This window comes from Electrona antarctica (genome assembly GCF_951216825.1).
Source record: "Electrona antarctica genome assembly, chromosome: 22".
In the NCBI taxonomy this organism is placed as follows: Eukaryota; Metazoa; Chordata; class Actinopteri; order Myctophiformes; family Myctophidae; genus Electrona; species Electrona antarctica.
In genome coordinates this window covers 17,693,064-17,715,613 of record NC_136805.1, presented here as the reverse complement: position 1 = coordinate 17,715,613, position 22,550 = coordinate 17,693,064, and the positions used below count along the sequence as shown (strand labels likewise).

General features: G+C 46.9%; 1 protein-coding gene across 1 annotated transcript in view; it reads right to left on the bottom strand.

Annotated features, from left to right (window-relative positions):
- Positions 1 to 1,586: 1,586 nt before the first annotated feature.
- wnt3 (wingless-type MMTV integration site family, member 3) overlaps positions 1,587 to 22,550 on the bottom strand; it is a gene marked incomplete at both ends in the record, with an annotated part of 34,733 nt that continues 13,769 nt past the window's right edge. Inside the window, 3 exons of the mRNA XM_079492505.1 lie at positions 1,587 to 2,066; positions 4,387 to 4,652; positions 7,776 to 8,017. Of these exons, the coding sequence (XP_079348631.1) occupies positions 1,587 to 2,066; positions 4,387 to 4,652; positions 7,776 to 8,017 (988 nt within the window). The remainder of the gene's footprint in view (positions 2,067 to 4,386; positions 4,653 to 7,775; positions 8,018 to 22,550) is intronic.

Sequence of the window (22,550 nt, the reverse complement as noted above, 5' to 3'; positions counted from 1 at the left end):
TTGTGAACATACTTTTCGTTGATCTATTTCTTAATTTAAATAATGCTGTCTAATACGTCACAGTGTGATGCATTGGACTACTTTTTTCGTTGTGGGTGGAACTTATGAGCACTTTAGCATTATGGGGTTCGATCGCGCGCACACACACAACAAAAAGAAAAGGAATCTCCACATTCATCGCCAGACCTGCTAAAGGTTTTGGAGAATTTCCCTCCCATGAACAATACTCAAGATATTTACCACCTGCGATTCTGTGTTGCTAAGTAGTGCATAAATACGTACAGTTGCAGGGTTGTCAGTCAAAGGGGGAATGAGCATGCTTGCTCTCGCACACGTCCCCTCCTGCATACCTCCAGTCTCGGCCCACCGTTAATATTTCAGAAATGCAGGGGCAATAAAAATCAGGCTCTAGCATATAGATAAATATATCTTCCAGGCATCTCAAAAGTTGACTGGTTGCCTTTCATTCAGTACAGTTGAGTGAGGAGGCGGGGGTGGTAAAACCAGAGGGTTGGGGGGAAGGGGGAGTCGAGCCTGATTTATACTTGGTTTGCGCGTCGTGTCGTACAAGGAAAATAGCAGGTCGGGCCATTTTCAGCGCTCGACGCTGGCGCGCAACCAACTACGCATCAGACTTCAGGGGGTCGTAAGGGGAGGTCTTCAGTTCAGTAGTGTACAAAGACAGGGTCGTGGCGCTTCCAGCACTGGCCCGTGCCTTGAGTTCAGTTCAGTAGTTAGAAGTGGTGGCTTCCCGGGACTCCACGTGTTCTTCAGTATGTTCTGTTTGTTTGTTTGTTTTTTTGTTTTTTCTTCCAGGGACGAGCTGACCCGGTGGAAGTTGCACTGTTAGTTAAAAAGGAACGTCCGCTCGAAAGCAAAATGAAAAGACTGAAAGTCATCTATTTTTGAGGGGCGCTAGCCCCTCCTGTGCACAGCTTTGTGTGTGTGTGTGTGTGTGTGTGTGTGTGTGTGTGTGTGTGTGTCCGTAGCACGGAATGTGATGAATCGATTGGCTGAGCACGGAATGTGATGTATGATGATAAGAGCGCCCCTCACTTCACACAAGTGTGATTTTTTTTCTTTATTTACTGCATTACTCTCACAGGTAAAAAGAAACAAACTAAAAACTAAACAAAAGTGTTAGGTGCCCACAACCGTTGCACGTTTGGCATGGAGAAGGGGGAAATAAATAAAGAGGGGGGGGGGGGGGTCTCACGGCCCGATGCTGCAGGGAAAGATGAATCGGGGAACAACTCAAGCTTCTTGTTCTCATGGGAACAGACCCTGCTGGTTGTCACTTTGTGCTCACACATGGTTCTTGAAGGCAGATTCTGCGGAAGCTGGATTTTCATTCAGATAACACGCAAAGAAAATAGTTCCGGGTCAGAAAGTGCCATTACCCACTGACATCTGCTCGTGTGTGTATGCGTAGGTTGTACTGCAGCAGAGTGGGAGTGGGTCTATATATCTGTGATGGGGGAGGTATATCTATTGGTGGGGATGGGGGGCAGCACTATTTTTTTTTAGTCCAGCAGTCTATCTGTCCGTCGTTTTCTGTCTAGTCCGACCCGCCACGGGGGCCTCTCTCACTTGCACGTGTGCACGTCGTAGACGCGCACACACTCCTGGCAGCTGACGTAGCAACACCAGTGGAAGATGCAGTGGCACTTCTCCTTGCGCTTCTCAGTCCGGGTGTTGTGGCCGCGGCCGCAGCACAGCAGGTCGCAGCCCTCGATGCCGTGCGACGACACGTTGCAGACGCGGTCGCGCGTCCCAAACGAGCCCGTCTCCGGGTTGGGCTCGCAGAAGTTGGGCGAGCCCTCGTAGTAGACCAGGTCGCGCTCCGTCGGGTGCTTGAAGAAGGCGTACTTGGCGCGCAGCGTCTCCACCCAGCCGCGCGACTCGCGGTGCTTCTCCACCACCATCTCGGAGGCGCTGTCGTACTTGTCCTTCAGGTAGTCGCCCAGCATGCGGAAGTCGGGCTGCGCCCACCAGCACGTCTTCACCTCGCAGCTGCCCGACAGGCCGTGGCATTTGCAGCGCAAGTGCATGTGGTCCAGAATGGTCTGAAAGAGACACGAGGGGGGGGCAGATTAGAAATACAACAGTGGGATAAGAATTTCCTGCTTAATATCCATGCCTACAGTACCATGAAGTCACCAGTTTGCCTGTTATACCGTAAACGTACTGTCACCCAGTACCCGGCCCTAGTTGTATGTCATCTGCATCTTCTTATCTCGCACATATTGCTTTGGTTGTGTGGTGTCTGATGAGGGGAATAATTCCTGGTCTGCCCACAGCGTCTGCAGAAAACCTTGGTCTATACTACTATACTGTGGTCATTTCAACCTGAGCAGTGAGCGGGGATTTGCACTTCTTTGACTTTCCTGTGTACGTATTTCCGATGTGTGTGTCACATATGGGACAAATGGTAGATCTGGGCAGGAGGTATAATAAACCCAGCCGTTTAGCCGGGTTTGGCCTTTGATCTGGTTCCCCCATTCTGCTCGACACCACAGGGGAAGTCGAGCAGATCTGTGCCGAGTGAGGGTCTGTTTGAATTTCACGGTTGGCGATTTACAGGAAATTCGGTAATGTGGACGAACAAAACCACTAAACGCCCCACCGACTAGGCCAAGAAGAACAGTGCAGCACCACCACCACCCGGCCAGGCCGAGGAGAAAAATGTGTCCACAGCTTGCCGTTCACAGCAAGTGACACTGCGGAGAAGCAGAAGCCCGGTTGCTACTGTTAATTGCCTCTTTTCTGAACTTCACAGGCTCACACCACGGATTCTCCTCTAACACAACGTATTGCCTTTGTGTCTTTGAATCGGTCCTGTCTGAATTTTGCCTTTTTATATAGAGCTCAGCTGCGGAATCCCCAGTGAGCTGCTGAGGCGGAAGGCCGGTGCTCTGTGGCATCTCTGCATGAGAGTATGTCAAGGGTGGGGTGGGGCAGAGTTGATGAGGTAGAGAGGGAGGGGGGGGGGAGGATGGGTGTCTGTGACCATGACATCACTTCTTGAGCTCCTCATGCCAGTCGGCAGGTCAGATCTCCCAGGAGCCCCGGGTGATTTAGACAGTGGAGCGTGAGAGGGCCAGGTGGTGTGGCTGAGATCATGCTAGACTAGAGAGAGAGAGAAGAGAGGGGTGGGGAGGGTGGAGGTCATGGAGAAGAGGAGAGAGAGAAGGGTCCTAACTGGGTTGTTGCCTGTGCAGCTCCTGTGGTCTCGGCTTCAGCTGCTCCTGTGTTGTTGCCGTGTGATCCCTCCAATCGCCCCCCAGCGAGCTGCGCCACACTGGGTATTTTATCCCCGCGGTGACAGCAGCCAGTGATGGTTTAAGACTACCACTGATTCCCTTCTTTTTTTCACCCCTCAACTCACTCGGGCTATTTGTCTGTCAGGGAATTTTTTCATTGGGATGCAAGGCATGAAAGGGAAGGTGTGGGGGGAGAAAGGTGGGTTGGGTGTGGGGGGGGCGGCTGTTGCTTAGATCAGTAATTACGCAGTCATTCAAAGTGAAGTGCTACTTTTCGGGTGGAAACTCACAGAAATGTGGGCAGAAGTCAAACGGCGAAATCCTTGTCTGTCACACAGTACAATCGGTAATGTCAAAGAGTAATGTCTACCGGATAATTCCATTCCTTTGCCAAAAACAGTCGGGTCATTGTTCATTGTACATCTCCCATGCTTTCAACCTTTGCTCTTAGGCCGCAGGGCTGGGTGTACGTCGGGTGTTTCCTACATTAATTTGTTGTGTAATAATGTGCTGAGGTTGACTGAATAATGTGAGGCATTACAGTGCCGTGAACCACAAAATGCGCAGAGGAACGCATGACGACCTTGCACAGTCAGCCATGTGGGTGTTCTCCGCTTAAACCCTACATATACAGTACTTTGTTAACCTACTTTCTGGCCATGACAGCTCATACATCCTAACAGAAAAGTCCTATGTGATTGCGTTAAACAACGTTAAACTCACTTTGTCACTCTATTAGGCACTCACTTGATGCATGCAAATACCCTCTATACACTAGGCTCCATGGTAACCGGGAAAGCATCCGTGTCATTTTAGATTTTTGCGTTGGCTATTCATTTGCGTTGGTTTGTTTTTTCAATATCTTGAAAGTGTGAAAACTATTGATTTAGAAGACATTTGTAGAAGTACCACAGACGAAAAACAGTCTAAGTCCAAATTTCAGACTGACCCCTCCACGAAAAGGCCTTGTTGTCCTGAACCCTTATCTATCATTTATATATTATGGATCAATAGTGTGGACTTAGACTGTTATTCGTCTGTGGTACTCAGGGCCTCAGGTCTTATCAACCTCCGTAAACACGGTGATAACTGATCTGTGAAAGAACATTTCAGTGGTATTTACCGTGCGCCCTGCCTCGTTGTTGTGCCGGTTCATCGCTGAGCGAGCGTCCGGGCGGTTCTCTCTGGCGTCTGCGAACTCCCTGGACACCAGCACGCCGAACTCGGCGTCCTCGCTGCAGCCGCCCCACTTCCATCCCTCCCCGGGCGGGCCCTTGTGGTGGGAGTCACAGCCGCACATGGTTGACGTGCCCTCGGCGCACGAGCGTGTCACTGCGAATGCCACCCCTGCCGACGCTATGGCATGCACGAACGCAGACTCTCTGGTTGCTATAGATGGGAGGAGACGGATACAAAAAAGATGTCAGTCTTTTGTTCAACAGGAACAACAACAAAAAAGCAATCTGCTGGCAACATTGCAAGAGATGAAAACTCTTTTCACACAACTTTTCATCTTCTCGCAAAAACATACAGTACCAGTACAGTAACAGTACCAGTACATTATGGATGGATGCAGGGATAGTGCTAGAATGACACCAGTTTGCCACTGTAACTGTACTCTAGGTGTGAATCTAAGTGACGCCTAAACAACCCTGCTCTTAAAAACTCAAAACATTTTAAATGAGTTCTGATCAAAATGAGCTATACCAAAGATCGAAACGCCTCTACCCTGCCGCTCGAGTCACAGAGCATTATATCAAATCTTGCTCAGTGTATTTCCCCAATATGGTGGTCAGCCGTGAGGTGACACAGTGCTGAAGCAGAACAGTGACATGGGTCCATTGTGGCCGTGTCAGTGAGGCCTAGCGCTCTGTGGGATTTCGGTGACCTCCTGTCATCCTTGAGGTGTGCTGCTTTGCATCTGGATAGTGTTTCAGGAATGTTACCCTCCTCCCTCCATCTCGCCGTTCAACAGCCCAAGGCCTTCTGCTGAAACCATAGCAGTACGTCGTCGGCCTGTTTTGAGTGCGAGAGTGGTTTGTGTGTGTGGGGGGGTGGGGCGGGGGTGGGGTGGGGTTTGGATGATGTGCTCGGGGATAGAGTTACGCCACCCTTGAATGCAACAGCTTATTATGTAACTAGACACCATTGTTTCACAATCGCAGCACACTTACCGTGGCTCACCCATTTCACTTCAGCACCTCTCATACACATAGAACATGCACGCATGCATGCTAACACACACACACACACACACACACACACACATTCCTGCAGGGAGGGGTCCCACTACTCTTCAGAACATGTGGAGCAGTGCTCCCAAGTTGCCCCAAATGTAAGAGCAAATGACTAGAGGTCAAGTTCCTGTAAGACTCAAAGTACCGTACGGTAACGTTCACTATGCCCACTGCATTCTTCACTGTGTATGATTTCATGTCTGAATTTCGGACCCTCATGCAACAGGAGTCTCTGGTTCATTGTTTGGCTCATCTGAATAGGGTCATAGTTCATGGGGTGAAAGGTCAAAAGACTGATCTGATGTACTCCTAGGAACTACAGATGGAATACAGTCTTTGGAGCTCTGTTGTGCTCTTGTAACTGCTTTAAAATTATCTAGATATGTGATACTTAACTGTCGTACTATCAACATGTATTAACTGTGGTCCAGTCTCCAGTGAATGCATATTTGGAGTGACACACACACACCTAATGTTGGGCGTCCCAGCTCGCCCTGGCAAGCCCCACTGGGCTGTCCACAACAGGGGCCTGTGAGCAGAGGGCCCCTGGAGCTCTGGCTGTTAGCCAAGGCTAGCGCTGCTCCTGCTACCTGCTGTGCCCATCAATCCGCCTTTGTTTCCCTTGTGTCACACCGTATTACCCGCACAAAGGACCCAGCGACTCGCGCCCCCACAGCCCCGCTCTGCCCGGAGCTGGCATTCCCTAAACTCCCTAAACCCCCTCATCCTCCTCCTCCTCCTCCTCTACCAGTCACCCCTCCGCCAACACCCTGAGCTCAAACCCCATCCTCCACTACCACCACCGCCGCCACCTCCGCCAGACCTCAACCCCCCGCTTTCCTCAGGCAGTCACCACCACCACCACCACCACCAACAATGCCTTGGTAGCTGACACACTGGCGAGGGAGCCCGCGGATTGGGGCTGGCAGCTCTTGTCTTTCCTTATCCGAGCTCCGTCTGCGCGCGGCGCTCCCTGCGTCAGACATCGTCAAACACCTAGCAGTTAGTTCCTTCCTTATACGTACTTCCCTCTGTCCGTTATTTGTCCTCCCTTTCTGTTCTTCCAATCTTCGCCTTCCTTATCCCAACGTGTGGACCTGGTGCTAGGTTGGGGAGAGATTCCCCCTTTCAGCCTGTTTTCATGACAGAGTCAAAAGGGCGTGTGAATGGGGCGTCCGTGGGAGCCCGGGCGATGTGAGGCGCGCACTGGTCTTCATGCACAGTAGGGGATGAGCGGAGCCCCCGGCCCTTTTCTATTGCCTGTAATCTCATTTGGCCTCCCCTCTCCATTTCATTTGACTGAGGAGCCAAGGAGGCTCACACTAGCCCATTTCTGCCCCGGATCCCCATTCCCCTCTGACACACAGAGGCTAATTCATTTCCAAGCGGCGGCCACACTCGCAACACTCACAAACCCCCATCTTTATAGGGATTGCACAGGGCCTCGAGCTGTGCATCCCCGGCTACTGTTGCCTCTGTGTGTTCTGTGTGTTTTTGTGTCAGGTTTGTAGGGACGGGGGTACAAGTCATTGTGCTGTATTCTCCATTTCTTTGTCTAAATTGAGTTGAGGGCTTGGTGCGTGGGTGGGAGAGGATGAGCAAGCTAACTGTACATCTGTACATGTGTGTATTGTATATTGTGTACTGTGTATTGCGTGCTTGCACTGTACTGTATGTAATGTTTTATCTGTGCATAGGACCCCCTCTAAAATGAGATGCTGCATTTCAATGGGCTATCCTCTCAATACATTCGGACAAATGTCGATTGTATAACAGTCACCGTTGGCATTGAGATGGTTAACAAATGCCTTCAGCATTGCAGAGTGTCTGATTGACACCTCCGCATCAGCTGTACTTTTGGTAGATTTACAGCACTGACCTTCTTTCATGTACAAGTGTGTACCTTTAAAGAAACCCAAAAAGAAGATCCAAAGACTCCAAAGACGGAGTCGGGACTCTAAAGGTGTTAACGGTAAGGATTGGAATATGTCCGTGCTTGCACTGGCACTCATTTCTCACTGTGGCCAGGAAAGGTGTATATTAGTGTAATTGCGCTAGTAGTCAGCAAAAGCCCAAGGAATGGGCAGGGATAAGGAATGGGCAGGGAGGGATAAGCGGTAGTTCTGAGAGGCTTTTACCTCAACACTTGTAACAGCTTGCAGGAATCTTAGTTTATTAGATTTTTTAACAGCTTGTTATCCATTTTTCTGTCTTGTCAAGAGCCATCGATCACATTTTATCTGCACTAATCTTTTCAGCATTATAAAGAACCTACCTTTATCCAGCACGGGGCCAAAAATGGCCAGATTGTCCTTGATGGTGGTGCAGTTCCACCGACGGCCTCTGAACTGGTGCTGGCACTCTTGGATGCCCAGTTTGACGCCCTCGGCCACGCTGGGCATGATCTCGATGTAGTTGCGGCAGAAGCGCAGCTGCTTGGGCACCAGGCCAGGGATGGAGCCACACAGGATGGGCTGGGATCCCAGGGACGAGTACTGCTGCCCCAGGGCCAAGGACCTGCAACGCAAGGTAGAACACACGTTAATGTATATCAGGGATGGAGCCACACAGGATGGGCTGGGATCCCAGGGACGAGTACTGCTGCCCCAGGGCCAAGGACCTGCAACGCAAGGTAGAACACACGTTAGTGTATATCACTGAGCCTACTTTTGGTGCTGTAAGTACAGTTGGAGGCCATCGATATTGTCCTTTTCTTTTTGCTGAGGTTTGCGTGATCTACGCAAAAGGACAGTTAACCCATTTTGGGCGGGAACCCCTTTTGGTGTTTTAAACATTATGTTATAATTTAGCTATTGAAAAATAGCAGATCTACAAGCTCATAGCGCGCCACCGAGTGGCGCGCTACGAGCTTGTAGGTCTGCTATTTTTGAAAAATCGTGAAAATATTTATTTCAGAAAACTGGAGGATTTAGAAGGATTTTTTAAAATTGAGGTCAGGCCTAAATGGGTCAAATGATAAGGGACAATATCGGTGGCACCCAACTGTATTCTGGAGGCAAAATGGAAGGGACCAGTGGTGGGTGGACAGGAGACCATCATTTAGTTCCTTTGTCACACAGTACAGCCCTGCGTCCAACAAGTCGTCCTTACTGACAATAAATGTAGCTGGCCTGCCTGATTCAATTAACACGATGTATCTCCTTACTATTCCGCCTCCCTGTACTTAGAATAGGACACTTCTATAGGGCAGTTCATTGAAAGAACACACTCCGCACTGGACGAGGCCGCCCTCCCTGAACTCGGCTCCACAATGGCACTGGTGGTGATATGCCAAAAAGGGCCCTGTGAAATGCAGCCTGCTCTGAGAGACTTGACCGTCTATACAGAATGAACGTGCACTCTGGCTCCAAGTATGTTGGTGCTTTCAGTTGCAATTTATTTTGTGTTGCTTATGATTCTCTCAGTCATTAAATTGTTACCTGTGTGTATGTGAGTGTGTATGCGCACACGTGCGTGCGTGAGTTCCTCCTAGCCAGTGTGCTCACTCTACCGTTTAATTGACTATGTGTAGTTTATACTGTACTGTATGCTGCTGTTTGTTTGCTTCCCCCCCCCCCCCCCCCCCCCCCCCCCAACAAGAAGGCAAGCTAGCAGCCCCACTCCAGGGCAGGGATATGCCCTATTAGCGTCGACTTTCCTAAGTGTTCCCCCTTGTCTGCTGTGCTTGGATCCTGATCATCTCAAAGATAGCACATGCTGGGGACCTGTCTGTTGTTTAGCCCGTTGGGGGGGGGGGGAAGCCCCTGTGTACAATCTAAAACACGTGCCCCACCGTCCTGTCATCAATTTGTGGTTTTCCTCCAGAGCTGATGTCTGTGTTTTAAGGATGACGGTGTGTGCAGCTGGGGTTTGCCGATCGCGGACAGAAAAAAGATGGCATTCCTTTACCAGAGGGCTGGCGTAGATGTGCCTAAGAAGCGATTAATCACCACAATGAGACAGCCAAGTTCGACCTGCGATGCCAGAAACCATTATAGTTTCATTGAGGTAATTAATTTTAATTGCCTACTTTTTTTCTCCCGAAATAAGGTGAGAGGGGATGGAGGAGCGGAGGGGATATTTGCTATGGCCGTGTTTTAACATGCTTAGGGACATGACAGGCTCCAACAGAACTGCACACACTGCCTTCCAGAAAAGGCAACGGGTATCAAGGTTGTCTGTGTTCCGATTTGATGTTCGTTTACTCTAGAGCCTTTAGGTCCCTTGTACAAACAAACTGACATGCTATTGTAAAGGCATACATTTTTAAATAATGAGGGCTCTTGGGTAGATGTATGCGTTCACCACATATTCTAGATTCCACAGTTTGAGGGAATGAGATAATCTGTGTGTGTGTCTGTCTGTGTGCGTGCGTGTTGATGTCTTGTGTGTGTGTGTGTGTGTGTGTGTGTGGTAGAGAGAGAGAGGGGTGGTAGGGGCATGTGTCAATCTGTTGTTCTAACTTCTAAAGGTGAGAGCAGGCCTTGCCAGTGTCGAGCCGTCACTCCACCAATGAGCTGAGCAGATCTGAGCCTGCGAGCAGCACAACGCTGCAGGCCATGTACTGTACAAGTCAACGGTAGGGGGGGGTGGGTGGGTTGTGCTGCGCTGCGCTCCGCGCTGATCAGATCAGAGCGCCACTCAGGATGACCTCAGGCCCCCCGCGGGGCGCAACCCTACCACGGCAGCCACTGACTCTGACAGATGAGTGCTGTGCTGCGCCCCACCCGACACAAAAGCCAGAGCTATTGAAGTCAAAGGCAAAAGAAATCCCCCCACAGAAAGAAAAAAAAACAGTTCACAGCTCATGTGCACTTTTGCTTTCTCTACAGCCCCCGTCAGCCCCCACCACCATCACCCCTCCCTCCTCCTGCCTCCTCCGACACGTTTGCTGTTTGATCCTGCTTTGGGAGCACAGGTGAGCATTGTTACAGCTGGCTTCCCAGGTATCGAGAGTTGCGCGGTGAGATGTGGCTTAAGGATAGCATGACGACGAGGCCATTGAACAGCTACAGTGCGAGGCTGCTTTGCGCCACCAGCACATCTTGTTTGAGATAATGTCAACCGTAAAACGGTGCTGAACGCCTTAGTGAAGGTGCATTCATCAACAGCTGACAATTTCGTGTTTCGATAAAAAGTCTCGTCTTGCACGCTGCCTCGAGGACAGTGCCTTTACATAAACTCTCGAGTATAAACGTACACTTATTTTCAAACTAACCGCAATCATTAAAATCTCAATCCAATAAATCAGGCAACCGCATATCCTTGTAAGTAATGCCAGTTTAAGATGCTGTTTTTTTTTGTGCCTAATTTGTTGTTCCCATGCATGGGACGAGTAATTTGAGAGCGGTCATAAATCTCCATTCATGTCCTTGTCGTGTGTTCACCCGAGCGAGGACGGTCATATTAGCTCATCTCTCTGTTGTCCCGCTTCATAAATGCCACTGCTGAGTTCAAGTGTTGCTGACTTCACTCTGTCTGGGGTGGAAAAAATACTCAATACTGCAATGTAGAAATACATTAGTAGTAAATGGCCAGAATTCAAAACTTACTTGAGTAAAAGTACAAAAATATTGGTATCGAAATGTACTTTAAGTACCAAAAGTAAAAGTAATCATTGTGCAGAATGTCCCATTTCAAGTTTTCAAATGTATACAAATCATTTGAAAATAGCAGATCTGCAAGCGGTGAGCTTGTAGTTCGGCTATTTTCAAATGGTCGAAATGTATACAGGGCTGAATGGGCTGTTTTGTAACATTAATCGAAATCTACAAAGTAACTAGTATCTAAAAGGTTTTCAAATAAATGTAGTGGAGTAAAAGTAAAAACAACATTTGGATCCGAGATGTAGTGTAGTAAAAGTAAACGTATTGGAAATTTGAGATACTCGAGTACAAATACCTCAAAAGTGTACTTAAGTACAGTACTTAAGTAAATGTACTTTGTTACTTTACACCACTGCATATATTAGCTCATCTCCCTGTACTGTCCCGCTCCGGAAATGCCACTGCTGAGTTCAAGTGCTGCTGACTTCACTCTGTCTGGTGACTGGGTGACTAAGTAGCATAATTACACTGTCTGCTAGCTGGGCTACTGCCCATTAATCTCAGCCGCGGGGCGGACCAGACGGACCGGACTACTGCTACATGGAACCCAAACGTTCTGCCTTTCTATATGCTCTGCATTTCTATATAAATGGTCTGCATGTATATACCTTTAGATCAGGGGTGCCCAAAAGGTACTGTAGATTGCGAACCCACAATGCAATATTTAGAGTGTTGCTGTGCACAAAAACGTCAGTAGCGTCACAAATTAAATACAAAAAAACCCCCTATCTATTCAATTTCTCCTGCTCCATTTCTCATTCCAAGTACGTTTGTCTAACGGCAGTTCCGCTATTCCAAAGCCCCCTCAGGTACATATTCAAACTATTTTCAGCAATGGCACATCATATTTTCGGTAGGTACGTAGATCGTGTTGAGCTGGTTATTTAGAAAGGAGCTCTCAAGTCAAAAAAGTGTGGGCACCCCTGCTTTAGATAAAGGTGTCCAAATCGACACTGTTGTAAACCGCTTTGGATAAAGCCGTTTACAACAGTGTTGATTTGGACAGACATTTCTCATTTAGTTTTTGTCACATTTTAGTCATGTGAAAGGTTTTAGTTTGAGTCTAGTTTTAGTCGAATAAATATCATACGATTTTGGTCGACAAAATCTACAGTTGATTTTGTTGACAAAAAAATATATATTTTGGCAGTGTCTTGATGGCGTCCGAAAATAGCCGATATACAATTACTGTTATTTTAGTTCTACTGGATCTCTTCTCCCCTAGTCCCTCCCTAACAGTTTAGTTTGTATTTGTTTGATGAAATTGTCAATATTATATAGTCATAGTTTTAGTCCTCCTCATAGCTTAGTGTTTATTTAGTTTTTGTCAGCGAAATAGTTCGGCATAGTTTTAGTCGACTAAATCAACACTGGTTTACAATGTGCCTTATACTTGTACGGTACATTGACCCACATAATCATACACTCACTGACAGCGGATGCAATCGTGACCATCTGGACAGCTGCTCTACAGTACGTCCTCCTGAGTCATCCATGATTCTAACCCCTCTGAACTACATATGTAGTTGTGTTGTGCACATATGACTACTAATATTGACTACTGTGAATTTCAGAAACTAAGGGCCGTCCTAGTGTAGTGGTTAGAGCAATCGTTGCTGTCGGGAGGAAACATCTTAACTCCATTTTTGAGGTTTTTGATTTTCAGTGCTATTGAACACCCTTTACGTCTGTGTGTTGTTTTGAAAATATTGAACCAATGAAAAGTAGTAAAAAGCACTTGGGACAAAACCTCTTAACTCCATTGGACCCTCAAACTGTCTGCTAAAACAGCTAACTCCACCACCTCTCCCCCTCCCTCTTATGGAAGTCATTGACAATATATAAAGTCACAACACCAACTTTGAAGAGGCAGTATTGCATTGTTTTAAAAAATAGAAAGTTTTCTTTCTTTCCTGAAAAATATATACCGTATTTCTTTTAATTTCCTGAAAAATAAATATTTTGGAGTTAAGTGGTTTCTTCCCGACAGCAGAGCAGCCTTTCAGCAGCCTTTCATGTGGAAGCTAGTTGTGGGTTCGAACCCTGCCTGGGGTCGACGTCGCAACAGGTTCCTAACGCCAAATCAAATGGGTTCAGATCTGAGCCAAGTCTCCTGAGGAGGCGCGTCTGAAGCCTGTCCTGGACGTAAAAACAAATCCACTGTGAATATCAGAAACTAGAGATTCGGGCCGCTACGCAGCCCTCACATCTACAGTTCGGCTCACACCTACGCAGTGGTGGAAAAAGTACTCAAATGTTTTACTTAAGTAAAAGTATCAATACTGCAATGTACTGTATAACTATTCCATTACAAGTAAAAGTCCAGAATTCTAAATGTACTTGAGTAATAGTACAAAAGTATTTGCTTCAAAAAACTTAAAGTACCAAAAGTAGAAAGTACTCTTTATGCAGAATGTCCCATTTCAAGTTTTCAAATGTATAAAAATATTTTGAAAATAGCAGATCTACAAGCTCACAATTATGTTGCGATGCGACGCATTGTGACGCATAGATTGGCTATTTTCAAATGGCCGAAATAACTAGTAACTACGTTTTGGAGTAAAAGTACAATATGTGCCTCTGAGATGTAGTGGAGTAGAAGTAAAAGTATTGGAAATTGTAAAGTAAAGTACAAATATCTCAAAATTGCTCTTACGTACAGTACAAGTAAAGTTACTACTTTACACCGATATTCCCCCTTTTATTCCCATATATGGAGCTGAGTGATTTGTTTGCGCGGGCTGGCGTTTCAACCCGCAAATATGACCTGAGAGCAAAATGGCCGCTGCGGGAATCTAGGAACAAATGAAAGGAAGGGACGTGAGTCACGTGACTGGACGCCGGGGATGTTCCATGTGACACTCATGTCATGGGTGGCAAATCTCGCACCGGAAGTTCAGGAATATAAAAGAAGACATATCACAGGTTGTTTTCTACCGGAAGTTCAGGAATATAAAAGAAGACATATCACAGGTTGTTTTCTACCGGAAGTTCAGGAATATAAAAGAAGACATACTGTACTGTATTTGTGCTCTTTAGATACCTCTATAATAGTACACAGTGTCCACATCGAAAAGCAACACAGCAGGCAATGATGTGTTATCCAGAAGCGACTATTTTACAATGGTCTCAATCATTCAGAAATAGTGTTTGTTCATATGCTTGTCCACTCGGCTCCATTGACTCCAATGTATTCCACCAGAGTTTCGGCAGCGGTTTGCCACAGAGTGTGACAAATCTGCCGGCTGGAATTGCAGAGTAGAGACAATGACATTCCTTCATTAATTTGTTCCTAGGTGTGAATATAGTCAATCTCTGCTGTAGTCAGGGACCCCCTAACAGGACAGCTACTTGCTGACACATTGATTTGGCAATTTATAGATTTCTGATGGGATCAATTGGCAAACCGCAGGGAGTTGTCTTGTGGATATAGCATGTTTAGACTACAGGACAGGGATCTGCCCGCCTCATTAACTTTGTAATAGATGTGCCTCTCTTGATCCATAATGGACAGACAAGATGAAAGGGATATATTTTTGGCTAAGTGCTAATGAGAGTCTTAACCCTGTAGAGAGAGAGCCTGTGGGTATGAGGTGCATCATGCAAACAGACACGCACGCACACACACACACACACACACACACACACAGCCACACAGCCCACATGTGTGCCATGCTGATCCCGTCTGCTTTGCCTCGCTTCTCGGAAGCCGCGAGCGACGTGTCTCAACTGAGATGGAGAGAGGCATCAGACACAGGGAGCTACTCCCAGGTTGAATGCCGGGGGAATCCGCTGCAGGGGAGTAGACAGGCAGAGAGGAGCAGCAGCAAACTGCAGGGCTTGGCAGGCGCATGCCTAGGCAGGTCCTGGAAGGGGCCTCCTGTGGCCCAAGGGGTGTTTAATGCTCGGTTGGGGGGTTTCTTGGCAGCACCCAAACCCGAGTTGACGTGCACGCATGATGGACCATTGGAAACCACAGACACGAAGTACAGGAAACAAAGGGATTCCACCACACACCTTGCAGAGGACTGGAAATACACAAGTTATGACACTTGCAACAAAAACGTTGTCATGTCTGTCATGATTTGGTATGATACACATTCACCTTAAGTGTGTCAAATACTCCCCCAACACACTAGCAAGACCAACACTGTAAAAGCCCCTCTAGCTACACCCAACAACAGAGTGGTGAAAACCCAACATCGCCATCCTTCTCCTAGAGCCCTGTCTTCTCACGAGTGGGCCTAAAATACAAATCACGCCTGTGTGAACTGAGCGGTGCAGGCTACTCAACAACACCACTGGCTGGCTGCAGTTATAGTTATAGACGTGCTCAGTGTGAATGGCCCTTTAGGGTGCTCAACAGTGCCACTTTGGGTCATCCAGTGGTATTGCAGCTGTTCGTACTCCAAACAGACAGACAGACACACAGCCAATCATTGGAGCGGTTAGGTACCGCTCAAAAACAAAGGACAATCTAAGATTATTATTAGCATTGCAGTTGTATTTATTGTATATTCACTGAAGGAGATTCATATTATTGTAAACGACAGCAAAAGCTTTGAAGATAAATCGTTTGGTCTGAGAGTGATGAGTGGCGCTAGGCGAAAGGGGTACCGGTAATCAAAATCAATTGAATGCAAGTTTGAGATATCTTGGCTGTAAAGTGGACATTTTAGCCTAAGGAAAGGCCATGGCCACACCACAATCATGTGGGTTCATTCTCCGGGGAGCATGTAGGTGCACAGCAGATCCCATGGCAACCCAGCCGGTAGTTTTTTAAATAAGGTGTTTGGGATAGTCAAACTGATAGTCAAACTGATATTGCCATCCTTAAACCTGAGACCAGATTCTACAAATGTCTTCTAAATCCTGACAGTTTTCTGAAAAAGAATTCTATATCAGTGAATCTCAAACTATTGCATATCAAGGACCCCAAAAATTATATGCAATTGGCCACTGACCCAATCTGAAAATGATGTTGTTCCAGGGACCCCCCAGAAGCAAAGATTTAAAAAAAGAGTTAAAAACGTTTTGCACACGTTTTCACAATTAAAAAGAAATAGCAGATCTACTAATCTCCATATATGGAGCTGGCCTGTTCTGACATCACAATGATTGGCCTTTGACAACAGGACTGTTGTCATGCTCATGTCCCTATGACTCCGCCAGAGCCATAGAGTAAGACAGAGTTACGACATTGAGGGGGCAGAAAATGGAGCGCTCAAGCGCTGTTCATTCAGCCTGGAGAGTGGAGAGTGACAAGCTGGAGTTTGAAATACATTGTTTTCAATGAGGGCCATAACCATTTTGCTAGCACAAAAGCCAGCAAAACCCCACCGATGTTATTATGTGTAATATTTAACATAATACGTAGACGAGTGAGCCAGCAGTATAAATTAATACCGTACTTTCTGAGGTTCGGTAGCAGTTTTATCAGTGTGTTTTGTGAGGTCTGTGGTTTTGTTTTTTAGTGACATGTGGGGATTGGGGGTGTTAGTGACCCATGAGATGCAAGCATAGTCAAAATGGCACTGGATGTGCACTCCTGTTGATAAACGAGGAGATCTTGACCAAACATTTTGTTCTTTGCTTGATTGACCTTCATGATCACTTTAGATGTCATTTTTGTCCCACCTCATCTTTGCGTGTCACTGACTTTGACCGTAAAGCCAGAGAACTTGCTCAGGTTGCTTTTTGACCGAAACAGAATGGATTTAGTTTTTCTCAGGTGTAATAACAGTTTGTTATCGGAAAGCCACGCGTGCATATTGCTGAGGTAATTTGTCCCTGTCCAAGACCAAATGTGCAGAGTCGACGCTGACTTCGACTGTTCGCCGCTTCACCTCCCAATGTATGAATGAAGGAACCATTGTAAAGCGCTTTGAGCACTTGGAAAAGAGCTATAAAAAAAATGCAATTCATTATAATTACAGTGACATGCACAGCTGTCTCCATCTTCATTCAAAGTGAACACATCCAAATTATTGCTTGCTTTAATATGAACTCGTGTCAATATCAGGAGTGCATCACAGAGAGCATTCACATGACTGAAGGCATGAAGAAGAGGGGCCATGCTAATTTAGAACAGAATGCAGGTTTGCGTTGCTTCCCATTGAATGTTTTCTGCAGAGAGTGTGTGTGTGTGTGTGTGTGTGTGTGTGTGTGTGTGTGTGTGCGTGTGCGTGTGCGTCCGCAGCTACTCTCGCATACTACTTGGCCGATCAGCGTCATATTTCTTGTGCACTCTGACAAAAGGCTGCAAAAGACATAATATCACAAATATTTTTCAAATTGGGCAATGACAACTCTTTTTTTTAAATAATAATAATTGCTGAGCAATTGTCTCTCCAGGCTACAGGATAAGCATTTCCCGGGGCTAGGGACCAGAAGTAGCCAATCGGGCTCCTTCATCCTTATGCGATCAGACTACTGTATACTACGAACTAGCCAATTACAACGATCTGTCCCTCCTGTATAGGATCTACCGGTATTAACCAATTGCGTGATAACTATTCCCAAGCAAGTTTAGACAAGACCCGCCCTTAGGTCCGCCCTACTATTCCTGCCTCTGCTTGGCTTTCTAGAAGAAATGGGGAGGGCCAGGTTCAAATAAATTAAATCCCAATGGAGCAGTAATTTCGGTAGCCTATAGCTCACGCTTGAAACCCACCAGGTGCGCAAGCGTGAGCGTATGGACACTGCTTTTCTTCGGCTGCATTGTTGATGAATGGCGAAGCACTTGAAGATTTATTTCCACTCTGGGCGAAAAGAAACAAACCTGCTCACACAATATAGTGCGTGCGTGAGCACCGCTTTTTGGGTGGGCTTCAAGCATCACTGTTCAATGCTGCCAAGCTTACCTAAATCCAATCAAATGTTGCGTTAGTGTGAGGTTAGGGTTAAGCATATATAGTCTTTTGGTAGGTTAAGGTTAGGTTTAGCCTTTTGGCGAGGTTACTGTAAGTAAGGGAACAGAGCCTAATTGCCTGAATAGTTACAATTCTGAAATGTGTGCCTAAATAAAAAGAGAGCTGTCCTTTGTTTGGGTAAACCCTTGTTTTGGGGTTAAACTATTAGGCTTTTAGGTATATATAGTCTTAAGTTTTAGGTGTAAGATTATCTTTACTAATACAAGTATATGTTTGCACCTCTGTTTCAACAGGCTATGTTTATAGGTTTTACATTTAATTTGGTTGCAATTAAAAGAAGTTGGACAGGAGGAGGAAAAGGAGCACTGCCAATCACAGTGACTACTGGCCAATCACAGCTGGGTCTTGGCTAAGCGTGCTTTGAAATAGTTAGGTCGCTGCTCGCTAGCCAATTGCACATGTATGTGCAAATATGTTGGCACAAGCTGCGGTGTGATTAAATTGCACATTCATCAACATGACAACAGGGCTGTGTTCATGCATATAGGCCTTATCGACCGTTGTGATCTCATGGAGGAGGCCAAAAATTACATTTAATTATTTATTTATTGAAGTATTTATATATTGATTTGTTGTGTGTGCGTGTGTGCGTGCAGGGCGGTGTGATGCGTAATGCAGTAGATCTGTAGTTAGTGCATATCGTACGCTGCCTCTGCTTACTCTGCTTTCAGCTACTGCCGCCGGCTAGCCCTCCTTGTGGAGGATGAAAAGAGGAGCCGAGTGCGTACGCCTCCTCCTGCTGGTACAAAGACGCTCCACCGTGAAGACTTCTGCAGTGCCTCCTCGTGGCCAGACACGGTAACATGGGTACCATGCAGTCCCAGGCCAAACTGTAGGGGACCTCGGTGCAACAGTGAGCCCCAGAGGCAAGGCGCCCATCTGTGTGTGGACACGCCCTGGCGCCTGCCAACCACTGTCCCAGCTATGGGCAGATAGCATGGGCAGGTGGGGCTCATAGCCATGGAAGGCAACCCATCTAGGAGAAGGACACTCTGAACTAAAACCAGGACTGTGAGGAGTTGCGCCCCACAGTCAAATCCTGAGTTCTCAGGCAACCCAGTAACAACAGGGTCAGGGTGGAGAAGTTCAATGAGGACCTTGCAACCGCGGTCCGAGATGTCCCAGCGCACAACTTCCTAGCAATCTTGGGTGTCTTCAATGCAAGGCTCGGCCCAGAGGACGCACCCTTCCCATGCCACGACGCTACCAACCGCAATGGCACACACCTCACTGCCCTTCTCATGGAACACCAGTTACTGGCACCGAACACCATATTCCGGAAATGAACAGGCAAGAGATGGACATTCCAAGACACAGGTATGTTACGTCAGTTGGACTACATACTAGTGAGGCGAAAGTGTAGGAACTCCATCCTGAGCCATGCTGTGGGCTCTGATCACCACGTGGTCTCCATGAGGGTGCGACTGAGCCTCAGGGTTCCCAAGCCAAGCCCCGAGATCCGGTACGACTGGAAGGCATTCTCGACCAGACCAACCCTGGCCTGCAAGTCAGGTATACGGAGGAGGTCAGGAGGCACTTTCAGCTGCTGGATGAGGTAGCTGAGCCTAACAGAGAATACAGGCGTTTCGTTGTCACAAATGAGGAGGCGACCAGGCTCTGTGTGCCCGTGCTGGACAAAACCAGAACCTCCCTGCAGTCCAGACACCCGGACGTCATGGCAGCACGGAGCAGGGTGAAGGAAGCACTGCTCGGCTTTGCAGAGAGACGTGAGATACTGAATGAGGCCAAACAGCTTCTCTTCAACACCTACGATAATATCAAAGGGGAGGAACTGATGGAAAGGGTACTGAGAGTCCAGGAAGCGCATGGTGAGAAGCAGTACGGGGAGCCTGGAGGGTCATCAATGACAACAGGAGGCACTGCTCTGAAGGAGGTCAAGGACTTCAAGTACCTGGGCTCATGGGTCAACTCAACGGAACAAGATCTTAAAGTGAGGAAGGGCCCTGAACGGCATGGCCATGAACTCCAACCTCCCCCGCCAAACCAAACTCAGCTTCTTCTATGCAATGGTAGAGTCTGTTCTCCTATACGGCAGTGAATGCTGGACCCTGAAGCCAACCTTGCAGAAGTCTCTAGATGGGTGCTACACCAGAATGCTGCGTGCAGTACTTAACATCAGCAAGAGCACACATGTTGCCAACAAGAACCTGTACGATGGAATGCCTTGGGTGAGCCAGAAAATAGCAGCCAGGAGAATGAGACTAGCAGGACACTGCCAAAGACACCAAGAGCTGCCAGCCAGCAAAGTAGTGCTGTGGGAACACACGGGCACTGGTCACGAGGATGTCCCACATTAACACATGTTGCTGTACTCAAGAAAGACACAAGAGCGCAAAGCACCAACGAACTGGCCAGATCTATGGAGAACCGGGATGAGTGGATGCAATATATATATATATATATCAAAAAAGGGAAAAACCTTCCAAGGAATGCACCTGACAAAGCTCACGGCGAAACACGTCGTGCTAATAAATAAGTTGATGATGATGCAGTAAGTTGTCAGACTCTATTCCCTGGAGTGTGCAGTCCCTTCCTTGATGTCTATGCCTGCTGACTAGACTTGCACCTCCCACGGGTCTTTTTGGATGTGCAGGAGTCCCCATTCTTGTCTCATATATATATATATATATATGGTACAGCTGGACTGTTTGCTGTGAAACTTTGCATGCACACTTCCAGTAGAGTCTAGTCCAACAAAGAGCCGTCTCATGGTGAAGCTAAGAGGTCGCTTCACGTTTTGGCCGAATTGTAGGTTGTACAATCAAATTTGCCCTTTCCCTGGATTCCTTTGATCATGGCGCAACTCCCCATATAGGCCCTACCTGTTTGTGCCGAGTAGATTTAACACCATCTTGCGTTTTCAAGAAAACATACTTTTTGCTGCTGCTACACTGATTTTGTCCAAAACGTACACAAATCGGTACACATTATATCTGGAGTTATGTAATCAAGATATATCAGTCAGCATTTAACCCCTCCTATGCCCAGCTTTGAGGGTTTGTGTGAACACAAACATTGTCTGATGATTGGCTGATCACCCCATAGCGATGATTTGATTGGCTTGAGCAAAGTACATATTGAGGATAAAAGTGAGGGCAGAAAAGTGAAGACGCCAAAAGTGATTGGCCGGAATGATTGATGATTTGATTGGCTGAGCACGGAATGTGATGTATGTTGAGAGCGCCTCTCACTTCACACAAGTGTGATTTTAGCCCCTCCTATGTCCAGCTTTTGGTGTATTTGCACAAACTTTGTCCTACACAAACATTAAATCCCATCGACAATGAATGGACAATTTTGAGTGTTCGTGTAAACACAAACATTGCATAACACAAACATTGAAGACGAAGGTGAGGACGCAAATTCTGATTGGCCGGAATGAGATGATGTATGATGATGTACGACGATAAGATCGCCCCTCACTTCACACGGGTGTGATTGTATTCTATTCTGATGGCTATGATTGACAACCCGGCATGGCGGAGATCTGTGCTAGTGCACTTTTCATGTAATTAACATAAGTAATGTGTTTTGAATGTGGTGTCTTTATAGGCTGCTTCAGTGCTTGTGGTTGTCAGCTATGCACCACCCACACAGTATGTGTGGGAGACAGTTAGCCGTCAAAAAATGGGTCTGTGTGTCCGGGGCTTCTATCGCAAACCACTGGATTGATTAGCACAATATTTCTTGTGAGTGCTGCCAGTAGGCCAAGGGCCTAGTTCACACGTACCAAACACCAATCAAGCAATGTTTGGTCGTTTTTTTGGGCCACCACAATGCTTTTCCAATGGGAGTCACATGGTTTGATCAAACATTTGTGTTTGATTGCTGATTGCTGATTGCTCCCCCCTCATCAAACAAAAATGTTTGGTCAAACCATGTGACTCCCATTGAAAATGAATTGGAGCAGCAATCAAAAAGCAATCAGACATCACACACGGACCGAACATTTGTTGTGTAGGTGTGTACGAAGCCAAGGAAGTAACCGGCATCCTAATTCACAGATTATCTAACTAATACATTTAGTAATATACAGTGTCAGTACCGTAAATTGACCATGTATTGCGCTGAAATTTGAGGACGGAATTGCCAACAATTACCATGTATGGTACCGAAATTGCCGCTGTGATTAGCCGTTGTGATTGGCTGGAAGGTGTGCCATTCTGCACTATGATTGGCTGAGCATCGCATAACGGGTGCCCAACAGTAGTGGCATATATTCCGCGCTCAAAATTTGAGGACGGAATTGGCGCAGAAATGTGTAAGTAGGTTAATGTATCGATTAACCTACTCAAGTATGTTTTACTGACAGAGGAAAGACCCCAGACCCTCCTTCACCTGGTTGAAATGTACTCACAAATTGACAATGCACTACCAAATTCACCACATTCAGCAATAGAAAGAAAAATCACACATGTGCGAAGTGAGGCACGCTCTATCATCATCTACATACATCATCATACATCCTCACATTCCGTGCTCAGCCAATCA